This window comes from Excalfactoria chinensis, chromosome 18, assembly GCF_039878825.1.
Source record: "Excalfactoria chinensis isolate bCotChi1 chromosome 18, bCotChi1.hap2, whole genome shotgun sequence".
NCBI lineage: Eukaryota > Metazoa > Chordata > Aves > Galliformes > Phasianidae > Excalfactoria > Excalfactoria chinensis.
The window spans coordinates 6,143,296-6,164,525 of record NC_092842.1 but is presented as its reverse complement, the minus strand read 5'-3'; the positions used below and the strand labels follow the sequence as shown (position 1 = coordinate 6,164,525).

Here is a 21,230-nt window from a genome sequence, read left to right as displayed (position 1 = left end):
AAACCCTTCGGCATCCTTAAGCTTTCCTGAACCACTGTGCGATGCAGAAGCATCATCCCATGTCCTCATTAGCAGTGATGAGGGATACATCCCAGCTAAGGTTTCCTAAGAACTCTCCAGTTGGGAGGGTCTTAATGAGTGTGTGGGGAAAGGTAATTAAGTTGGAAAGGCCAGGCACCTGAGGGCAGGCCACCTGCTACAGGCTTAGGGGAGGCTAACAGCTTCAGCTGAGAAGTGCTCGGAAAACAATCAGCCTCATTCTCTCCCAAACCCAATTCCACTTGTCCCATGGGACTGCAAGTGCCATAAAACACCCTTGTGTCCCAACAGCCTGCATGTTTGACCCAATGCCAGCAGAGTGGCCATGGGGTAGACGACCCAGTTCCTTCCCAGTGACACTGCACAACAGGGAGGGAGGCTGTTTGTACCCACCTTGTCTCCATCCTCGCCGGGGGGGCCAACAGGACCTGCTGGACCCGGGAGTCCCACGGGTCCCTGGATGCCATCCCGACCTGCCGGTCCTTGAGGACCCTTCTCGCCCTGGAAGCAGAAGGAATAGGAAGGTCATGCAGAGCTCTCCTCCACTCTCCAATTGACCCATTAAAGGCCATTAGCATTGTATTCAGCTGCTAATGACCCCTGCCTTGTACAGGCATGTGTAGCAAGGCTGGCCTCCAGCTGATATCTCTGTGCTCCTTCTCTGAACAAGACAAAACTTCTATCTTCAAAGATAAAAACCCAAGCAAACCTAAACGGTGAATACCCAGATCACAGCTGCAATTTCACTGCCGTGGCAATATAACTAGATTTAATCTGAACCCTCTGCCGTCTCTCTCTGGATGATAAACAAGTCTCCAACTAATTTTTATTCCCACAAGCCAGTGTTTACTGATGCTAGGGCTCGCTGTCCATGGCTAATCACTAAATAATAGCCCTGAGCTCCCTCCTGAACCTCTGGACAATGGAAAATACATGAAGCAAATAAAGCAATCTCTGCTGGCCTCCCAGTTAACATCTACTTGTATCCCTCAAGCCTGGAGCCTTTGCTCAAATGTGTTTGTTTATAGGAGTCGAACAGTAGATATTTTTCAGTTTCCTCATGTATAATTTAATTGCATCTGAGACTTGGTGCTCTCTTCTGAATAATTAGATGCCACATAAATTGCCTATTCATCAGTCCAAGAGCATATCACAAAGATACTGGGCAGGACAGACGTTCATAAGGCTGATTCACTGGGAAATGCTTGCCTCTGGACTAGCTGCTGGAGTTTCTAACAAGCCAGCTAATGTGGAACACACTGGCTGATAAGCACTTCTGATAGCAACAATCAATCGGTCCACCAGTCTGAAATCAGCAAAGCCAGAATGTGCTCGTTTTGCTGGACCTGAGTGAGAACTAAAGCAACCCAGAAGCCAGTGACACTTCCATGCAATACTACTGGGGTGCAAGTTACAGCCCCCCACCCCCTTTTCCACTGGGACTGCTGCAGAACTGAGCTGCTCAGCACCAACCCAAGAGCAGCATCCCACCCACTGCCCTGCCTGCCTGCTTCATCTCACGCTTGTGCTGGGGGAGCAGAAGATGTGACAGCACGTGGGCTGGGTGCTGGGCAGGACCATATGGCATAGCTCTGCTCACAGCATCTTTGCACGGGTGTCAGCAGACGACCAGCACGCTTCGTGCTTCAGGAGCATGTCGCATCTTTTTCTTTTTCTTCCTTTTTTTTTCTTCTCCTTTTTTACACCTCGCCCAGTCTGTCTCCATGCTCAACTCTATTTCTACAGGGCCCATACCCATTAATCTGTGGACTGGTACTTACTGGTGCTCCCTTTTCACCTGCAGGTCCTGGAGGTCCCTGTGGACCAGGTCGTCCTGGTAAGCCAATGGGGCCAGCTGAGCCCGCAGGACCTCGCTCACCAGGAGAGCCCTGTGTGGGGAAAGAGGAAGGAAAATATTACTGGAACATCAAGTGCTATCAACATACAGAAAGAAATCCAGCAGTAGGATGCTTCAAATCTACCAACTCAGTAAATGAGCACATTTGAAGGGGTGACTTCCATGTGATGGCTTGGTACGATCAGCCCAAGGGGTCCTGCAGATCCATTTCAATTAAAATCCCTGGAATGGCTGGTGCAGGAAGCTCAGTTCCTGGGTGCACATTATAAGCTTGGAACAAGTGCATGACCACTTCACAGTTAATGCAGCAGGGAGGGTTCCACAATGACTACTTTCTTCCAGAAGGGCTGCACTGAACAAGACTCTTGAGTGGGAACAATTTTCAGAGGGAAAGCTGGTGACTTAGAAGCAAAATACTGGATGTCCTGGATCACCCTAGTTCCCCCAGCTTGTCACGTATATTCACAGCTAACACCATAAAATAACTGAGCAATTACACGTGTCTGGTAAAATAAAGCAATATCCAGCAAGCCGCTTGTTAGTGCAAAGGGAATAATGGATGAAGCCCTGAGCTGTGACTAACCCACTAACTTAGCTTGCCAAGCTTGTAAACATGTTAGGTGGTGCCTGGGAGGGTGAGGATACTCACTGCAGGACCAGGGGGGCCTGGGGGACCTTCGTTGCCTTTCAGCCCTGGAGAACCCTGGAAGATGGGAAAAAAAAGAGTCATTTGGGCCGCTGTGTGCTGCACTGCTTGGGCATCCTATTGCTGATACTTACAATGGGGCCAGGCAGACCTCTCTCACCAGGGAAGCCTCGCAAGCCTGGGGGACCATCCTTTCCTGGGAGGCCAGCAGGACCAGGGTCCCCCTGCAATGATAGGGACAAAGAGCTGAGGATCTGTGGATGCCACGGAGGTTCAGCTCCTCCCTCTGTGCTCATGCTTCAGTGAGCCACTGTGATACATCATTTCTTTCCTGCATCATCCCTCTCCACCTCTGGCAGAGGGGAAGGTGTACAAGGATGGGGAACCCAACAGGCTGCGCATCCCTACCTTGGTCCCTTCCTTCCCAGTGAGGCCAGGAAGACCTTGTTCACCCGGTGGACCTGGAGGACCTGGATGACCTCGCTCACCCATTGGACCAGTTTCACCAGTTGGGCCCTAAAGAAACAGAGATCAGGGAGAAAGCAGTGGTAACATACATTAGGGACTGGGAACTTCTGGAATGAAAGCATTCACACAAATAAGATACTCTTATCAAAGTTATACTTGGGACACTTCTTAAGTATTGTACTACCATGCTGGTTCATCCTTATATGGGGCATAAGTAACTGATTAGACCTATACTACATGGCAATTGCTGACATGTGGGCACTGATGGTGATGAGTGTATGCTAAGGCCCAGCATAGAAGGCTCCCAAGTGGCCCATTCTGGAGGAGAACAAAAGGCACATGCATGAGAGTACAGCATCCCTGCATGCTGGTGTCTGCTGGGGCCAAGGTTGTCATTCATGTCACGCTGCAGGAAGCCACTTAACACCAGCAGAATGATAACACTGCCATCGCTCAGCAGCCATGAATCACACCAACTGCACACCACCGGGCTGAATGAAACTGCCACAGAGCCCAATTCTGCACTTGAGAAGACAAACACAGTCAAGGAATTACCCCTAATCATGGATTTCATCAACCAGGGAATTTACACTATCATTAAAGGGGACAAGTTAATTATTTCATAATTAAAGAGCAACCTCCTTGGCAGTTCAGGAAAGAAAACTCAACCCAAATCCAGTGCTGCTCAGCCTAGGACTGTGATTACCAAATCAATGCAGAACCCTGCATGCCTGTACTTAAGGGGTACAAATTCTGGTGGTGCAGTTATCATTTCCAGGTGATAAGGCCAGGTTGGATGGAGCCCTGGGCAGCTTAGCCTGGGATTAAATGTGGAGGATGGCAGCCCTGCCTGCAGCAGGGGGACTGGAGCTTGATAATCTTTGAGGTCCCTTCCAACTCAAACCATTCTTTGAATCTATGGTTCCAGATGGCGTGGAGTTCATGGCAACTAACATTTAGAAAAGAAATTAATTAAAGGAATAGAGCAATTACTGAAAGAATCCAGCAGCATGTTATATAAAACAGGGATGCGTTTCTTCGTAACAAAATGGAACAGCACTCCAGTCACACCAGCAAAGAGGTACAACACATCATACTGATGAAGACGAACCACAAAGGACCAGTACAAACACCAATGCTTGTTCCTTACCTGAGGGCCTACAACACCAGGGGGACCAGGTGGGCCGGTCTTGCCTTGGAAACCCTGTTAGGAAAAGGGAGAGGACAAAGAGATGACATTTCTGCTATGAGGAGCTCCCCAGAGGGACCCAGAGTGCTGCCTGCCTGCTGCCCCCCAGCAGAACCACTGACCATGGATGGACACCCAAAGGCAGGAGGAAGAAGAAATCAAACAGGAGATGCAAAATACGAATTCATACATTGACAGGGGGAAAGACAGTGGTAGAAATGGGCCTTTCAGCTCCAGTGGAGGGTTCTAGGTGCAGCCCCAAGGGGGGAATCAATGTTTGGCTGGAAAGCCATCAGATCTTCAGCTTACTTCTACTGTTGTGATGGAGCTACCGTGATTTGGCTGAATGATTGGCCATATACAAATACGTATATGTATATAACTATAAATTGCAACACTCGTAAAACCTACAGACTATTAAAAAGTCTAAACGCTCATTTTTCTTAATGCTGAGCAATTCTTCATAGCCATTCATTTCCTTTCTCCCTCTCCCAGCTCTGCTGTGACTCCTGCTCCACATTTCACCCTACAGGAGCTCTGGACCTGGGTGACCACCCTGCACTCCAGCACAGACAGAGCCACTTTCCAGCCCTGTTGAGTTTTATTTCCTTCCTCAGCACCTGCTGAAAGGAATCACAAATGTTCTCTCTAGATGGCCAAACAATGAGTAACGAAGTCTCCACAGCAGCTAATGATAATGACAGGAAAAGAGTGACGATAACGAGCTATCACCGCTGCAGTTGCTTATTTCTCCTAAGCCACTCCTTAAAAAGCACATTAATTATCACTGCTTCTACAGCACACTGACAAGCCTGAGAGATGCCATTCAGGGCATCCAGGCTATTTTCTCATTGCCACAAAAGATGATGGGATAAGACCCAAAGCCAATGGTACTGTGTCGTGCTACAAAGCCAGCGCTATTCAGCTGTCTGCAGATGGCAGAATATCATGTCACCAATGGGAAAATGGCAAACCATCGCTGTGAAAAGAATGCACAATTCAACCCCTTATCTTAGAAAAACACCTCAACCAGCTCTGTGTGGGATTTTCCTTTTTAATCTGAAGAAAGGCTTTTCCTGTTATCCTTTTTAAGCCATGAGCACAGAGCTTTTAGGGCTCTTTTTTCTTGTCTCCTCTAGATCCTGTCTCAATAAATCTAATATGGCCCAATATTTGGCATCCTTCAGCATGATTTGTTGCTCCTCAATGAAAAGTTAATTAAGGGGAGCTATTCAACAGACAGACTTCAAGTCTAGGTTCTCTTGCATGAAGGCACAGAGTGTGCTGGCAAGGTTACTAGCATGGAAATGATATTTAATTTGATTTTATGTCTATCTCCTCCCTTTTCAGCTCTGTGTAAGGAAAGAGAACAAACAAAGGGGCTTCTACCTGGGTCAAGACCAGGGTTGGATGGGGCTGTGAGCAACCCGGGTTAGAGAGAGGTGTCCCTGCTTATAGTATGGGGATTGGAACTATGTGATGTTAAAGGTCCCTTCCAACACAAACCAGTCTATGATTCTGTGGCCTAACACTATGATTGTGTGACCCAACAGGGGAAAGTGACAAAAACGTTTGTTTGTGACAAAAAAAAATCCACAGATTTTTGGTTTTCTGGTGATGGATAGGTCAGTTAATCCTGAATTGACAGAAAACAGCTACCAGGGAATGCTTTCAGACCCCAAATAGCCCATTGTCCATACTCGTATTCATACAGACTTGGGAATGTGATGCTTTATTCCAGTCTCAAAAGTTGAGAGCTGCAGATGCAAGACAAATTTCTACTGCTTTTTCCTAATCTCAGCTTAAGTGTCCTGGATATTTCAGATAACTCAATAAAGGAAGTGCAAATGTCACAGTCAGACTCTGGCAGGTGAGAGCTCTTCTCTCCACCTTGATGTTAATCCTGAAGTGAGGACTGTGCCTTCAAAATACCACAACCATCACCGTGAAGTCAGTCTCCCAGAGCGTGAGTAAATATCTGGTGTTGCACTGAGCAGTGTTTGCACTGCTTTGCTTAGCAAATGCCAGGAAAGTTAATTAAACTGTTGTGTGATAAGTTGAGGAGAAAAGATGCATAATGTGCAAAGCCTCTTTAATGCTCATTTGCTCGGAAAGGCGGTGGAGAAAATAGCAAAGCTGAGTAGAGGAAGTTGGGTTTCTTTCCTGTAGAATAAACACAGAACAAAGAATCTATCTGCTAACATGCAGCATGCAGTGATGGGAGAGTGATGTACCAACAATAGCAAACGAGCTGGGTTGTAAACAGCCGAGGAAAAAAGAATCACCATCCCCCAAAATGCCAAACAGAGAGGTACTAATTACTGCATGCAGAAGAATACATGGCAGAACAGTCATTTTTGCTTAGGGTATCCTTCAAGCAAAAAAGGTGCACAAAACAGACCACCAGAGACGCACGACAGCCATCATACCTTCCACATGCCTCATCACTCTCCTCTGGTGAGAAAGACTGATTACATCTGTGCAACAAAACCTTTTAAAATTGACAAAGCAGCATAGTGTACAACACGGTAAGGGCCCCAGCAGCTGCTCCTGGGGGGGGCAGCAAGAGAGATGTGCTTGGGGAGCCCCGTGAGTCGCTTTGGCTCAAAGGCGGTGTCAGCAGAGATGCTGGTGTGCTAAGGCAGGGCGGATACACGCGTGTGCTGCAATAACCAGTGTGGGTAGAAAAGCTAGAGCAAAGCCATGGCACCACTGATTCTGGCCAGGAGCTGCTTTCCTCTCAAAAGCAGCACTGCAGCAATGGGGCTGTAACTCCTTTGCTGTGCTGATGCTCTTGGTGCTGGCTGCACGATGCATAAAGGAGGGAAAAGTGTTTATTTCTCATCCCCATGGCATGCTCCTGAGAAAGCAAAACTGCCCTGAGCTAAGGCAAGTGAGTGCAGAAAGTTGAGTGCTGGCTTGTGAAGGAGGGAGCCCATCTTGCATCTCTGTTCCCACAGACCCAGAGTTACAACAGCAACATTACACCTGCTTATTTCCAAAGAGAAGAGTGGGGAAGAAAGCACAGCTTCACCACTGTGCTACAAGAGCAGAGGTGAGGCACAGCTTCCCCCCGGGAGGGCTTTGGGGAGCCTGTGGGGTGCACAGCATGGGCCAGGTCCTGATGTGTCACCCATCCCCTGCAGCACACAGAGCCGCAGCTGCTCCTGTGACACTCTGGCCTCGCTACCTCCCCACTCACATTCACTCCATGTGCAATGCACATCACCCCCAAGTGTACCACAGGGACAGAGAGAGGGGCCGGTGCATGGCCGTCATGCAAATCATCATTAGCCCAACCCATCCTGCTCAGAAGGAGGTTGCTTCCTGTAGACCACCCCATGCAGCTGGAGACACACAGACCTCTGCAGAGAGCAAACTGGTGGCCCCATCTCCCCAGCTGCACAGGAGGGTTTAGAGAAACCAACCAGCAAGATAAGGCTCAGGGCTAATGATCTGCCCAAGAGATCTGGCTACTTACGGTTTCTCCTCTCTGTCCGGGGTGACCAGGCAATCCATCCTTCCCAGGAGGACCCTACAACAGACAACCAAGGTGAGAAGGAACGTGGCTGAGTGTTCAGTAGTACAAGTATGAGAAGGACTGAATCCCAATTACTTGCATCTTTGCATTAATCCCCACCCGTTGTACAGAGAAATGGGGGTATTCAGAACCCTAAAGGACACGGCCCCTTCTCACACATCACCTGGTGATCATACAGATATACAGAGAGGGAGTGAGCTGTCACCACAGGGAAAGAAATCACTCCAAAAAGGTTCCTGAGGCTCCCCCTCAGTGTACAATAACTGCAGAGACAGAAGCGTTCCTCCGTCATGCTTTCCTCCCAACACACAGAAGAAAAAAGAACAGAGCAGCCACGAAAGATCCTAGCGATACTGAGTCACTAGGAAATGAACATTTACAATCAGCTGCAATTTACTCGGCTAGTTAAAAGCTTAAACCATTGAGTTGTTATCGTGATGTCTCAGTAATGCCTTTTATTGGGCACGGCACCACTCGTCAGAGAAGCAGCGAGGGTTGAGCTGGCACAGGCAGTCACAGCTGGATGGAAAAGATCAGATGTATTTCTCTGCACGTTCTGGAAGCGTTACTCACAGGGGGGCCTTTTGGTCCAGGAAATCCGGTTGGTCCTTGAGGCCCTGGTGGTCCCTGGGATACAAAACAAGGCAGAAAACAGGGTTAAGGAAAGCACGTGCTTTACAATGATATTACAGCTCCGTGTGAACATCAGGTGAATGCAAAGATATGCTAAGCTGGCTTGTTGTGCCCCAAAGAAATGCATGTTTAACCAAGTGTTCTGTCCAGCTGGGGAAAGCACGGTAAACACCAGGAGAGCCATCAGCCACTGAAGGGCTCTGGGTGTCCGCACAGACAGCACAGGGAGCCTTCCCTTCTTCCCATGGATCAGTATTGATGGAGGACACCCAAAATCCCACTTGGGCCTCGCCTGGAGAACTCAGAAGGGCTTTAAGGGCTGCAGGTGATGTTGTGTGACCTCTTTCTTTTGCTGACTGAGGTGGGCTCAGCCATATCCCAGCCCAAGGGAGCTCCCCACTGCTCTCTGCTTCACAGTACTTGGTAGGACACTCATTGCAGCAAGTCCTGAGCTCAGCGTTGTCAGCCCAACAACCCAACCCTTCTACTGTGTGAAATCAACAGGCAGCATCGATCCCTGCTCTAGTCCCACACGTGGCCTTACCCGTTCGCCAGGAGGACCAGGGGGGCCGTCACCACCAGAGTTGCCCTTTTAACAAATAAACAAAACAACACACCATTACAAATACATCAATCACCGTTTCGGCTGCTTCAAATGGCACCAGCCCAGATGACACCCATCCCACTGACTGCCTGTCCCCTCTCTATTAACAGTTCCATACTGGCAACCACAGTGACAAATGAGTAACTGCTCGCTCCCCCCCCAAAACAGCTTCACAGAAATACAGGCAAGATAACATCAGAGAGCTCAGGATATTTCCACCCGATAACGGCCGCCCTCTGAGAGATAAATGCTGCAGCAAAGCCAAGGTATTTATCAAAAATTCATGCTGCTACAAAGCCGAGACATTTATTTTTAAAGCCGGCAGCGTGGCGGTGACAATGCCTCATTACGGCAGCTTCGCTTCCATTATGCCCAGCAATTGATGGTCACTTAATTGGTTTCTGCAGCAGGTGCTGGAGCTGAGCTTGCCTCTCCATTGGCTGGCAAAACAATGTCTATTGTGCTGGGTTGCCAGTCGTTGGCCAGCAGGGCGCATGTGAAGCGGCTCGGCAAGGTGCAATGTTGTGCACAAAATAGGGCTCAGGGGAAGTGGAATGTAGGGCTGTGCTGTCCCTGCTGCAAGGTATCCCCTTCCCTGCTGGGCTTTTGTTCACGTATGAGATTGAACTCCTGCTGAAATGAAGGCCAGCACGTTTCTAGGAGCTGTGCATAGACTTCACAGTTGGGTTATGAGGGTATTTGGCTGGGTAATGAAGGCCAGGAAGGCTCAGCTTTCAAAATGCAAAATGGAAAAGGAAGAAAAGGGAAATGGAAGGCAATGAAGCAGATGGCCTCTAATGCTGCCACTTTTAAGGATGCAGTTTTCTTCCTAATTGCCATCACAGGCTCCCCAGAACCTTACCTTTGGGCCAGGTTTCCCTGTGCTTCCCCTAGGGCCTCTTTCCCCACGTGGACCCTTAGAAAAACATAAAAGATGACATTTTAGTGCTTTGGGTAATAAGAGCAGCTACAGTGACATCAGGCAAACACTGCAGCACCCCAACTGCACTGGGACATAGAGCTGTCCCACCACCAGAAGCAGCAGGGTGACAGGAGCCTTCTTCACTGTGGTTTCAACCTATTTTGTCACGATGTCAAACCAGAACCAACAGTGAACCCCATCCCCAAATCACCGCAGCCTCTCCACTCAGCATTAAGGCTGAAGACTTAATGAAGGCATTCAGCTGTAAAGGGCTGGATCCCACCCAGCCAGGACATGAACCAGAACGTGCTTTCTCCTGGCATTGACAAGACTTCAAAATGCAAAAAGAGGGAAAAGAAGCATCGTTACCGTTGGACCGCGCTGCCCCCTTGGACCTGGTTTGCCAGGTGTCCCCTGCAAAGGAAAAGGAACACAGATGAGCATCTGGCAAGCAGCAGCCACAGGCTGGGCTTGCAGCAGATGCAGCCCAATGGAGACCCATTGCTCCCCACACCTCTGCATCTCTCACTTGTAATTAAAACAACAACAGCAGTTTTTACGCGCAGCTCTTGACGATGGCATTTGTTTTCTTTTATAACATTTGGATGCATGTGAACCCTCCCAGGCTGGCTCACGGTGCACAGGGCACAAGCTGATGGCATTAAATATTTAGGGAAAGGCAGCAGCAGAGCAGAAGCCCTCACCTGCACTGCTACTTTATGCTACACGAGCCAATTAAGCCGCCCCACATATTTACAGATCCTTCTTCATCTTTGCGAACCTTGTGCTAAACAAGTAATTTAAGACATCGCTTTGCAGCCTCAACAAAACAGCAGGCTTATGAGATCTGACAGATGCGCTCAGTTTCCTGTAATGGGGGACTGTGATTAATTCTGACAGAAGAAAGACAAAGACGGCTGGGTCCTAAATCTGGAATTACATTAAGCTCCATTTCCATGTGCCTAAAAGAAAAGTAATGGCCCACAACTCACTATCCGAAGGCACTATTTTGGCTGGTGTCAGGATCATAAGGGCACCAATAGGTTCAATTTTCTTCCTCTGGGCAGACAGTCCACTTTTTTTTTAACCAATCACAGCTGAGGGAAGAGAGACTTTCTACGTAAGGAATGTAGATGCTTAAAATACCATTTGCCATTTTCTGCCCCAAATCCATCATCTAACAATCTCGCCTTCTCGTGTTCAGCACTCATTAACCAGGTGAGCAGAACACAGGAGCTGGGTAACTTTCAAGTCAACTTTCTTCCAGCTGCTATAATTAGCCCTGCTGAATCCTCCTTGCTCTGCGGCTCCATTTAGTAAACACCGCTGCCACGCTCCTTCAATTAATTACACAAATTATCTCAAAACACCCCGTCTGTGCCACGTGAGGCTGAAGTCAGATCTGGCAGCATCAGAGCTCAGCCCCCTGCAGGTCACCCCCACGCTCCCTTCCTTTTCCCTCAATTCTATCTTCAAGCTAAATTTCCCCCCTGCTTATTGCTACCATTAATCATGCATACAGCACCGTGTACCGCTGCTAAGAATTTATATAGCACTGTAAACATACACAAGCCTATATATTTCAAATAGGGAAGGAAAGGCATCTAAATTCAGATTATTTTCCCAGGCACCCAAATAGATGGCCTGGATCTCAGCACTGCCCTGCACCCTGTGGGCTCTGTCAGATGGGGCGAGCAAGGAGATCTATTACCCTGTGCTAATGGCTGAGGTTTATTAGCTCCGAAAATAAAGATTGCTTATTCACATTCCCAAATACTGACTTTACAGCCAGGTTCTGAAGACACCCCAGCCAGCCCACCTGAGCTCACATCTGGCTGCAGGGCACCATGATAAGCAGTCTTGGGCCAAAACCACTGCCATGTTAGGCTGTGGATGCCCCATCCCTGGAAGCATTCAAGGCCAGGCTGGATGTGGCTTTGGGCAGCCTGGACTGGTGGTTGGTGACCCTGCACATAGCAGGGGGTTGAAATGGGATGTTCATTGTGGTCCTTTCCAATCCAGGCCATTCTATGTTTGGAGGGGATGCTTCCATAAGACTTCCTCACTGTTGACTTGGTTTCAACTTTGGGGAGCTTTAGGGCTGCCAGCACTGAAATTAAGGTTTTTCACCCTTCTATTTTTTAAATTCAGGTTGGGGGACTGTCCATGTTTGCTAACATGGTAGGCTTATTTCAAGCCCTAGATGATGCCAATTGCCAGAATAAAAAACCCAACCAGTGATTCATATTATTCTGGACACATAAACAACCGTGTCGAGTATCATAATAGTAACGCCTCGTAAAAAGAAAAGACAAACAGGAATGATTTTGGGTTGTTTCAGCTGCAAATCGGGTTACTCCACAACACACCGGAGAAGCAAATCTTACAAACTCACTTTCCTGACTGCGTGTGGACATGCTCATAAAACAGCAAATTTACTGGTCTCGGGAGAAGCAGAGCGTAATTTATCAAGTCTAACTCAACGAGGCTTAAATTCAGTTGATGGTCTCCATTTGGTTTGTGCAGTGCGATCTTCGCTCGGTCTATTGTTCTGTATATAATCGCTTTCATTTGTTTCAAAGCAGATACTCGGGAGAAAGGGGAAGGAAAAAAGAAAACAGGACTCCAAAGGAGTCAGTGAAAATGTCTATTTCTGCTACTCTGATTAATCTTTTAAGCGCAGCTCCTTTCACTTAAAGGAGGAATTTGTCCATGAAGTGCTTCTCTCTCTCCATGCAGACAAACAAACATGGTGACAAAACACAAACGAGCTGCCGGATTGGGTTCAGAGTGGCATAAATGGTCCAAACCACCACTGGGGAGAAGTGGAGTTCAACCATCAGGAGGGCAGCAAATGCTCATGGCTGCACAGCAGCGCATCTCCCCAGGGCTGTGGTGTTGATGTCCTCCTTTAAGCCACCTGATAATGCAGCCCAAGAATTTCCTTGCCCTCTGGGTAGAAGGCGGTTGGTAATTATAGGGCTACAGTAAATGTGTGGCTGTTGTGGCAGCTGCCTCCTTCCTGCTGCCCAGGTCCAGTGCTGGAGCTGAGGGAGGGGAGTTCATAACTCAGAAGGAGATGAAAATTACTCAGTGAAGAGAGAGAGAAAAGGGGGATATAAAGCAAATTTCAGTGGCACAATATTAATGCAGTGCAAAGTGATTTATGTTTTCTGTGCTCCCATCAAACATGTCTGTTAGAAGTCATTTGTATTTAAATGAGAGGAAGAAGGAAACGATTTCTGCTCGCCCTCTTTGCTCCCCTCCATCCTCACCCCATGACCAGAGTTGGAGCACAGAATGAGCTGATGTTGATTCTCTCCATCCCGTAACTCAACATTCTTATCCTCAAACTAAGAAAGGGAAATAGGTAAATAAAAACCCGCTGCTGCGTATAGGCAAATTCCTGCTACTCAGGAGCAAAGATGAGAGGGGTGAGAGGTAAAACATCTGGGGGGGGGGGATGGTCCATCCCCCCAGTATTTGAAGGAAGGTTATTAGGAATCTGGGATAGCTTCGCTTGTTAAAAAGAGACACTCGTAGGTGTATTTCCAACACTCCATTTTGAATCTCCAGTTCGGATGAAGATGGCTTTGAACAGAATCACCCATCCCCAACAATCACCATTACTTACAAAGCTCCTTCACTGCCCAGTGTCTGGCAGTGAGGGAAGGATTCAGGTTCAGAGGAAACCACCTAAAATATCTCAAAGGGAACCTTCCCAGCGTGTAATAGGGCTGGAGCATCCCCTGTTGGGGACCGCAAAGAGACAGCCAGCAGTCCTGCCCGAGGACTCTCCTCTGGAGGGAAAACTCAGCCAAGTGAGCAGAGAGAAGCTCTTACCCGTGTGCCCTTCTCGCCGTTGGCGCCTGGAAATCCTGGGAAGCCAATGGAGCCCTTTGGGGGAGAGAAAAGGGAGACGGGCTCAGGACATCAAACTCAGCCTGCCCACACCAGGCGCCCACTGACCCGGGATAACCCCAACCAACCCTGCTGATGTCTGCATCTCCCGAGGCTCTTTTTTTGTGTGCTTTTTGCTTTAAAACCTTCCCTCTAATAAAAACAAAATCGAAGACAGACCTGGAACGACCTTCAGAAGCCAAACAGCCTCCAAAAACAACAACCCGAAATAAAAAGGCCCATGCCTTGCTGGAAGTGGCTGCAAAGCCTAAACCCACGGTTGCACCGGGCGCCTGGGGAACAGCAGGCTTTTGTGTTTAGCTCCTAAGTCACTACGGTGCACATGAAAATTTAACTCCTGGCTTGTTCCTTTCTGATGGCAGCGCCTGGAGAATAGCAGCTGCTGCTGCTTTTAGAATATGAATCGGGTGAAGAAAAAAGAAATGCAAAGGGAGGGTGGGAAGGAAAAAAAAAAAAAGCAAATTAAAAAGTAAAACAGCAACACCACAACCAGGAAACCATCTCTTGCACTTAATTATGTCTCCAGTGTTAAACATGCCTGCTTGCTTTTTTTTCCCCCAAGCAACAAACATGAATAATAAAATATGATTCTTAAAACAAAACAAACACAAAACAACCCTTAAATCTTAAGGCAGGCATAAGTTCCCAAAGCCTCCAGGGTGTGTAGCTGGAAGCCAGGCTGCAGCCTCACTCTGTGTAATGGAATTCACAGTTTGAAGTTGAAAAGGAGACTTGAAAATGGCCCGAATGAAGGTGGGTGTGTAGATAAGATACAAAGCATGATTACCAGTCTGCAAATAGCAGTTCTATTTTAACTTCAGGGAGACCCTGAGTCATTAGCTATTCCCTTTAATTAGTTAGCAGTAGCCCTGAGCCTTGAGGATTGCTCCATTCTGCCTACTGCCAGCACGGCAGTTCTCAGGAGCCCATCTGCCATTAGAGCACCCCATACACCTGGCAGGAGCTGCTCTGCACACTCAGCACTTTGCAGCCCCTGTTCCCTTCATCTCCATGCAGGAGATGATGCAGGATGTGGCCCACCCCCCCTCCCCACCCTCCGGCTGAGGGCTGGCAGCTATTTTTACCCATCCATAAATACATCCTCTGCATGTGGGGAGGAGGGATGGAGTGGTATGAAATGCGAGAAAGCCGCACACCCATCAGCTCTAAAAGGGAAGGCAAAGAGCTTGGCTTCTCATCGCCTTGGATGTGTAAACGCGCAGTGCCACAAGCATGGCAGAGCTGAGACACCAGCCCTCCTCCTCCTGCCATGTGTCCCTCTGGGTCCCTCAGCCTGGTGGTGTCACCGTTCCACCTCGTCCCTGCGAGCAGAAATCCCACTGTTACCTTTGGGCCCTGCCTGCCCGGGTAGCCGGGCAGCCCTGGTACGCCGAGTTTTCCCTGAAACACAAAGAAAATTGGGTTAGTGGGGACAGCTTCAAGTTTATAACTGAAAAAAGAGAAGCCAGACACTGGAAAACCCTGAGCCATGCAGATGCCGGGTGGACACAACCAATGGATCGTTGTTTTCTCTGTAGTCTTTAGAAGAAGCTCCCACATTCCCATCTGTCTGCCCCACAGCCACCCCTATACCCCCGCCAGGCACTGCCACCCCCTATAGCAAAGTCCCAAATAGAAGAGCTGTGCTGCAGAACCAGCCTAAGCAACCCCATCCCCCCAGCTCACCTTCTCTCCAGCAGGACCGAGAGGACCGGGGTCTCCATTGGGACCCGAGCGACCTTTGGGACCTTCAGGGCCATCCTCACCCCTGGGGCCCGGAGGTCCAATTTCACCCTGTGAATGACAAGAGAGCTCATAGAGACAGTATCAGAGACTGCATAAAGACTCTTGGAGAGAAGGCATTCTGTCACCAAGAGACACACAGAGCGTTATCAGAGCTCTCATTCTTGGCCGTGCCATTATCCCCAGCAGCAGCCGTCTTTCCGGTAGCCCAATTATCCCATCTCCGTGCGGAGCATCTCCACCAAAACAGCCATCATTAGCTCTGATTGCAACGCACCCTTTTACCCACTTCCCGCTTCCCAAATTGCAGTTTGATGTGCAAGCAAGCCCTGGGAAGTGCTTAATTGAGGGCTGAGCTGGGCAACCGGATAATAAAGATCAGGCTGGAGCTTTTGTGCTGAAAACCATTAGGAAATCTGAGCACGGAGAGGACTGAGCCATTAACATGAATTGTTACGACACTGCGGGCTCCAGCACACACAACAACATCGTCACACAGCACAGCAGGAGATGCTGCCACACCAACGTGGGCTCATAAGGAGCTGGGTGGCTGCAGATTTATCTGTGAGGCTTTCAAGTACCCTTGGCCTTTCATAGCATCATAAAACACAGGGAGAGCACTGGTGGGAAGCAGAGTTGTGAGCTTACAGCTGTCTGCAGCGGCAAGGACGGCGTGCCACCTTCTGTCCTTGTGCCTTGGAACGACCAACTCCAAGGTGACAGGTGGAGCACCAACCTGATCGATTATCCGTTGAAATGCCAAGCAGAGATGGAAGATTTGATTTATAAGTTTTACGAGCCTTCATGCAAGGCATTCATTTTGTCCTTTAAGCGCAGGGATGGATGAGCACAGAGTGCTCCTGATTGCTGGGGGATGTGCTGAGCGCCAAGCAATGCCATCACCCAGAGAGATGGGATGGGAACACAGCTCCCAGTGTCCAGGTGCTGAGGACAGACAGCACCCAAGCATGATTTGGGGTTTCTGGTGACCTGCACATTCCACTGCTTTTAAAAGCTTTTGGAGATAAAGATAGGAGTAACATAAACCTACACCCCCAGCAGCTTTCACTGTTCTGTTTGTGGTAACTGCACTTCACACTGATGGCACTGGAGGCACATAATGCTCAGCAAATAATGCCTACCAGACCCTAGATGTAATATAACGGGAGAGAAGAGATGCTGGAAATAGATACGATACAGCAAGATTGTGCAGGATTCTTTGCAATCAAAGCAGCAAGACGGGGATCCTCTATTACTACTCTGTTTCATTTTACCTTCAGGATGGGACTAGGGAATATAAGGATTTATAGTGCCTGTGCTTGAGGGGAACATGTGTGCTCCAGGAGGACCCTGACAAAAACCTGCCTTGCTGAGCTGCTGTAGGAGCACTATGAGACTTCATTGGGTGCAGGTTCTTACCCGGTCTCCCTTGATGCCCATATCCCCTTTGAAACCAGGGAAGCCATCTTCACCCTAAATAGCAGAGAGGAAAAAAACAGTCAAAGCGTGTAGATGGAAAACAATAAAACACAAAAAGAATCAAGGCTCACCCAGTCTCATTGTATGGTCCCTACCCAGCAAGAACAACACCAGCTTCTGTAAGACCTCAGTGCATACAAACAAGTGTGAGAACACTCAGATGAAAACCCAGGCAGGCTGCAGCCACCGAGGTCCCCAAAGGGCTCACAAGGAAGGATTCCTTCACATCCCCCACTGCCTGCCAGCCAGGATATCACAGATCTGGCTCATTGTGACTAACAACACCTTGCCAGTACAGGGAACCAATTATTTCTGCAGTACAACTGGCTTTATTTTCACGGAGGATGTTTTACACCACGCTTCGAGGGAACCTCTAGGACAGTGGCAGTATTTCTTTCAGCCAAGAAGGTTTAATTGCAGAACTCAAATCAATAATGTATTTCATCCTACAGCAAATCTCTCATAGGTAATGAGGACACCATTCCCAGAAAGACCTTTAAAGTTTGGAAGGTCCCTGCCAAGATTTCACTAGCTGAATTGCTTAGATTTGGTGCTGATTATTGTTAGGGCTGGAGCTGGAGACTTTTCTCCATCTCGTTTGTGAGAACCCAGCTGCATCTTTGACATGCAAACAGACAGACTGGGTCCGCTTCCTTTCTGACTTGGGCTTCACGAGCTGCTCTAATGACCAGTCTGGATAGCACATCCCATATGTTGTACTCCCCAGGTCCAGCAATTACCCAGCTGTAACACACCACAAACCCTTCATCTTCCATGGAATCGTGCCCAGAAAACTCAAGCTGCAAATTCTGTCAGAAGGAAATCATCCCAAAGCTGGAGCTGAGCTATTGGTACCAACTCACTGCAGCAAAGAGACCCGGAACCTGAGCAGGTCATGGGGCTGCATTGCTCCCAGGTGTTCATCAAATGGGATTCCCTTATGTGAGAGAATTTCACAGGCAGAATCCAGCAGGATGGGTCTGCAAAACTGCTCTGGAGCTGTAGATAATCAATCCAAACACAAAGCACAAACCCACCTTTTCACCTTTGGTGCCCTTCAACCCACGAACACCATCCGCTCCCTTGGGGAAGATAAAACAAGGTGTTATGTGGCACATGTCAAGACAAAGGATAATTAAAAGCACATCGAAACGTGCGCAGTAGAACACAAGCAAAGCATAACCTGAACATTATTTATAGCTGCAAACCCAATGAGACGCATTTTTTCCCTCGGAACTGAAGGTTCTCTCAGTTAATAGGATGCTGCTTGTAGGAAGCAAAACCTCTTCTGTACGCACCACGGATTTGGTGCATGACACATTTTTTCTGCAGATCACTGTAACGTGGAACAGTTCCACTTTAGTGGTAAACACAATAGCAAGCCATTCCCTAATGGACCACTGCAGCTCCATCTGTAACTTTGCAAGAACTGAGATGAAAGCTTGCTTTGGCTACGTGCATTCAGCTCAAGTTTAGAAGGCAGAACGGCAAATGGGTTTCTGCTATTGAAAAAAAGACAGATGGGGCTTTAAGGTTTAACTCTATCCATGGACTCCAGTCTGTGTTTGTATCCATGAGCACAGATCCTTGCTGATTTACTGGGAAGCGAGATGCAACTGCACCTGAACCAATACTTGGTGATGGGGTGGAACAGCCAAAGCTGTACAGGGAAAAATCCCCACTGCCTCTTTATCAGCAAATGCAGCCAGCAGCAGGAGTGAGGGGAGAGCTGGGACTCAGCCCACTGTAGGAGCACATCGCTGAGACACACAAGCACCATCTCACAAGGTTTTGGACTGGGAGCATGAAAAGCTTGCTTTGTTTTAGGAGCAGGCATTTTGTTTTATTAACAAGCCCTGTTAAAGCCTTCACATTCTGGCTGAGATTTACTTTGGCTGTAAACTGGAAATGATTGGAAGGGGACTGAGCCATGTTCAAGAAGAATTAAGAGAGCAGTCTCTCCTCAAAGCACTGAATGATGTTTGAAGGTGTTGTTGGAAAGCAGGAGGCTTGGAAGCCTGCTAGAAGACACAAGACCGAGGCTTGGTCAAGCAACAAACATGGCATCACCGAGGTGGCCCTATGCACTAGGGCACTAAAAGCACACTCAGCTAGAACCAGAGCACACAGAGCACCCTTCCCCTGGATGCTCGGTACAACCAGGAGCACCTCATCCATCTCCTGCACAAGACAAAGTAGTCAAGTTTGGGCAAGCAACGTGGGGATGCTGCTTTGGCACCTCCTTACCTTGACTCCACGTGGTCCTGGATAACCAATGGGGCCCTGAGGGCCTGGTGGACCCTGGGGTGAATAAAACACACAAAGAAAAACACATCAAATCAATGTGAAGGTGCAGCAATAAAGAGAGTGTGTGGAAATCAAATATCTCATCCATCTGGCTGCTTCAGACCAGGCAGAAGTGGCAGCAGCCACCTGAAAATAGCTCAGAACAGCACAGGAACATCACAGGGAGCAGATGTGCCCAGCTCAGCCAGCAGCAAAGATATGTATGGTGGGAAAGAACAAAGAGAGGGGACAAGACAACGACTTCTTGGTAGAAAGGGATTTGTACATAAGATAGGTGACTTGTGCGTTGGGTTGGACAGAAAAACAACTCTGAAGGAAGAAGAAAGCTCTTTTTCTATTACCTCTCCACTCCCAAACCAGCATCCCCATTCAGATGAGACACAGCTCAGGGCGGTATCACAGGGAGCAGTTATTGCTGCAGGCATATGCCTGGGGTGCTGCCCTTCTGCCTCACCGCACTGCAGAGGAGATGCCTGCAGTGCTGGAAGCTGCAAAGCACCAATGGCACCGTGATGCTGCATGCATGCACCCTGCAGCTGCTCCATCACCACTCTGCTGCCTCACTGTCCACCAATCACACTCTTTACCGAACCACTTGGCTTTTACTTTGCTCAATTAACCAGCTAAATAAACACCCTTCCACTTCCACCAGCCTGACACCGACAGGCATCCAATGCTGCTGGAGAAATAACTCACACAGAAAGCTGCACTCTGGCCCTCTAATCCTCCTGCTGACTCCCTGGTATTTGTTTCATGTCCTCCATCACAGCCACGCTTGGGTTTTTACATCCTGCCACGTGGGATGCATGGATAAATGGGCACTGTGCTGCATGGGGACCACAGGGCACTGGGCTGTGCTCCTTTACTTGCTGATACATGCAGTGCTTCTCAATTGAATGGGACGCAGAGGGAAGGCAGATGGTAAATCTCCCAGACAGACAGACAGCTGTATAATTCAAGGACTTTGGCCTCCAGCAGTATTCTCAAATATATTGTTAAATAGGGACTTTGAGTCAGGGGGGAGAAGGAGAAAATAGAAAAGCAGAAATACAGGAAGAGTTATGTTCTGCATCCCCCCTGCGCCACAAAGGATATTTCTTTATGTCTGATTAAAAGACTTTCCTCTGCAGCTTCAGGTCTCCCATTACTGACCCAAGTCCTGCTGTCTCAGCCCCCCAGCTCAGGCCTGTCCCCACCAGTACCTACATCCTGGCCCCAGCTTGCAACCTTGGTGCCTGCAGTGATGCCGTGTCAGCCAGGATTGGGAAACTGCTGATACGACTCTGCTAGCAGAATCCTTGTGCTGGCAAGCATCTTCTTAACAACACTGTTTGCTTTATTTTGGGAAGAACCACGAGCCTTAACAGCAAAACCTCAGTCCTACAAGCGGCAGCTCACTGGCTGCAGCACTTCCATGCTGCCCTGGCAATGAATCTTCTGTCTTAAAACTAACATTAGATTCTTAATTCATATTTTGCAATACTTAACGGTAACGAGGAACTCATTGACACCTACCTGACTCCCCTTCTCTCCAGGAGGACCTTCCTTGCCAGGATGACCCTATTAATAAAAGAGACAAACAGAGTTAAAAATGGGTTTAGTGCATGCCTAATGCTTTGGAGGCCAACAGGCTCATTCAGGCAACTCTGATCTATTTGCCATACAACAGCTGCTCTCTGGGAAGCTCTCACTGATAGGAGAAGCCCCCCTGAAGCCAGCAGGCATCTCCCAAAATACAGGAAGACTGCGTTTAGTCCTTTGCATTGTTATCCTCGGTTATTCAACCTCCTCACTCTTCACCACCTTGAGAAGCACAAACTGTTTTGCAGTGTTTGTTGCATATTAGGACACCTCAGTAAGACCAGCAGCAAGCAGCACAG

The 21,230-nt window shown here is 48.4% G+C and overlaps 1 protein-coding gene across 2 annotated transcripts in view; it reads right to left on the bottom strand.

Moving 5' to 3' along the window:
• COL5A1 (collagen type V alpha 1 chain) overlaps nt 1-21,230 on the bottom strand; it is a 125,191-nt gene that overhangs the window by 18,925 nt on the left and 85,036 nt on the right. For both annotated transcript variants that reach the window (XM_072352520.1, XM_072352522.1), the window contains exons 26-43: nt 20,866-20,910; nt 19,291-19,344; nt 18,081-18,125; nt 16,984-17,037; nt 15,508-15,615; nt 15,169-15,222; nt 13,744-13,797; nt 10,270-10,314; nt 9,841-9,894; nt 8,919-8,963; nt 8,315-8,368; nt 7,682-7,735; nt 4,162-4,215; nt 2,952-3,059; nt 2,678-2,767; nt 2,547-2,600; nt 1,821-1,928; nt 433-540 (exon numbers count right to left, since the gene is read on the bottom strand). In XM_072352520.1, coding sequence (XP_072208621.1) covers nt 433-540; nt 1,821-1,928; nt 2,547-2,600; nt 2,678-2,767; nt 2,952-3,059; nt 4,162-4,215; nt 7,682-7,735; nt 8,315-8,368; nt 8,919-8,963; nt 9,841-9,894; nt 10,270-10,314; nt 13,744-13,797; nt 15,169-15,222; nt 15,508-15,615; nt 16,984-17,037; nt 18,081-18,125; nt 19,291-19,344; nt 20,866-20,910 — 1,188 coding nt within the window. The remainder of the gene's footprint in view (nt 1-432; nt 541-1,820; nt 1,929-2,546; nt 2,601-2,677; nt 2,768-2,951; nt 3,060-4,161; nt 4,216-7,681; nt 7,736-8,314; nt 8,369-8,918; nt 8,964-9,840; nt 9,895-10,269; nt 10,315-13,743; nt 13,798-15,168; nt 15,223-15,507; nt 15,616-16,983; nt 17,038-18,080; nt 18,126-19,290; nt 19,345-20,865; nt 20,911-21,230) is intronic.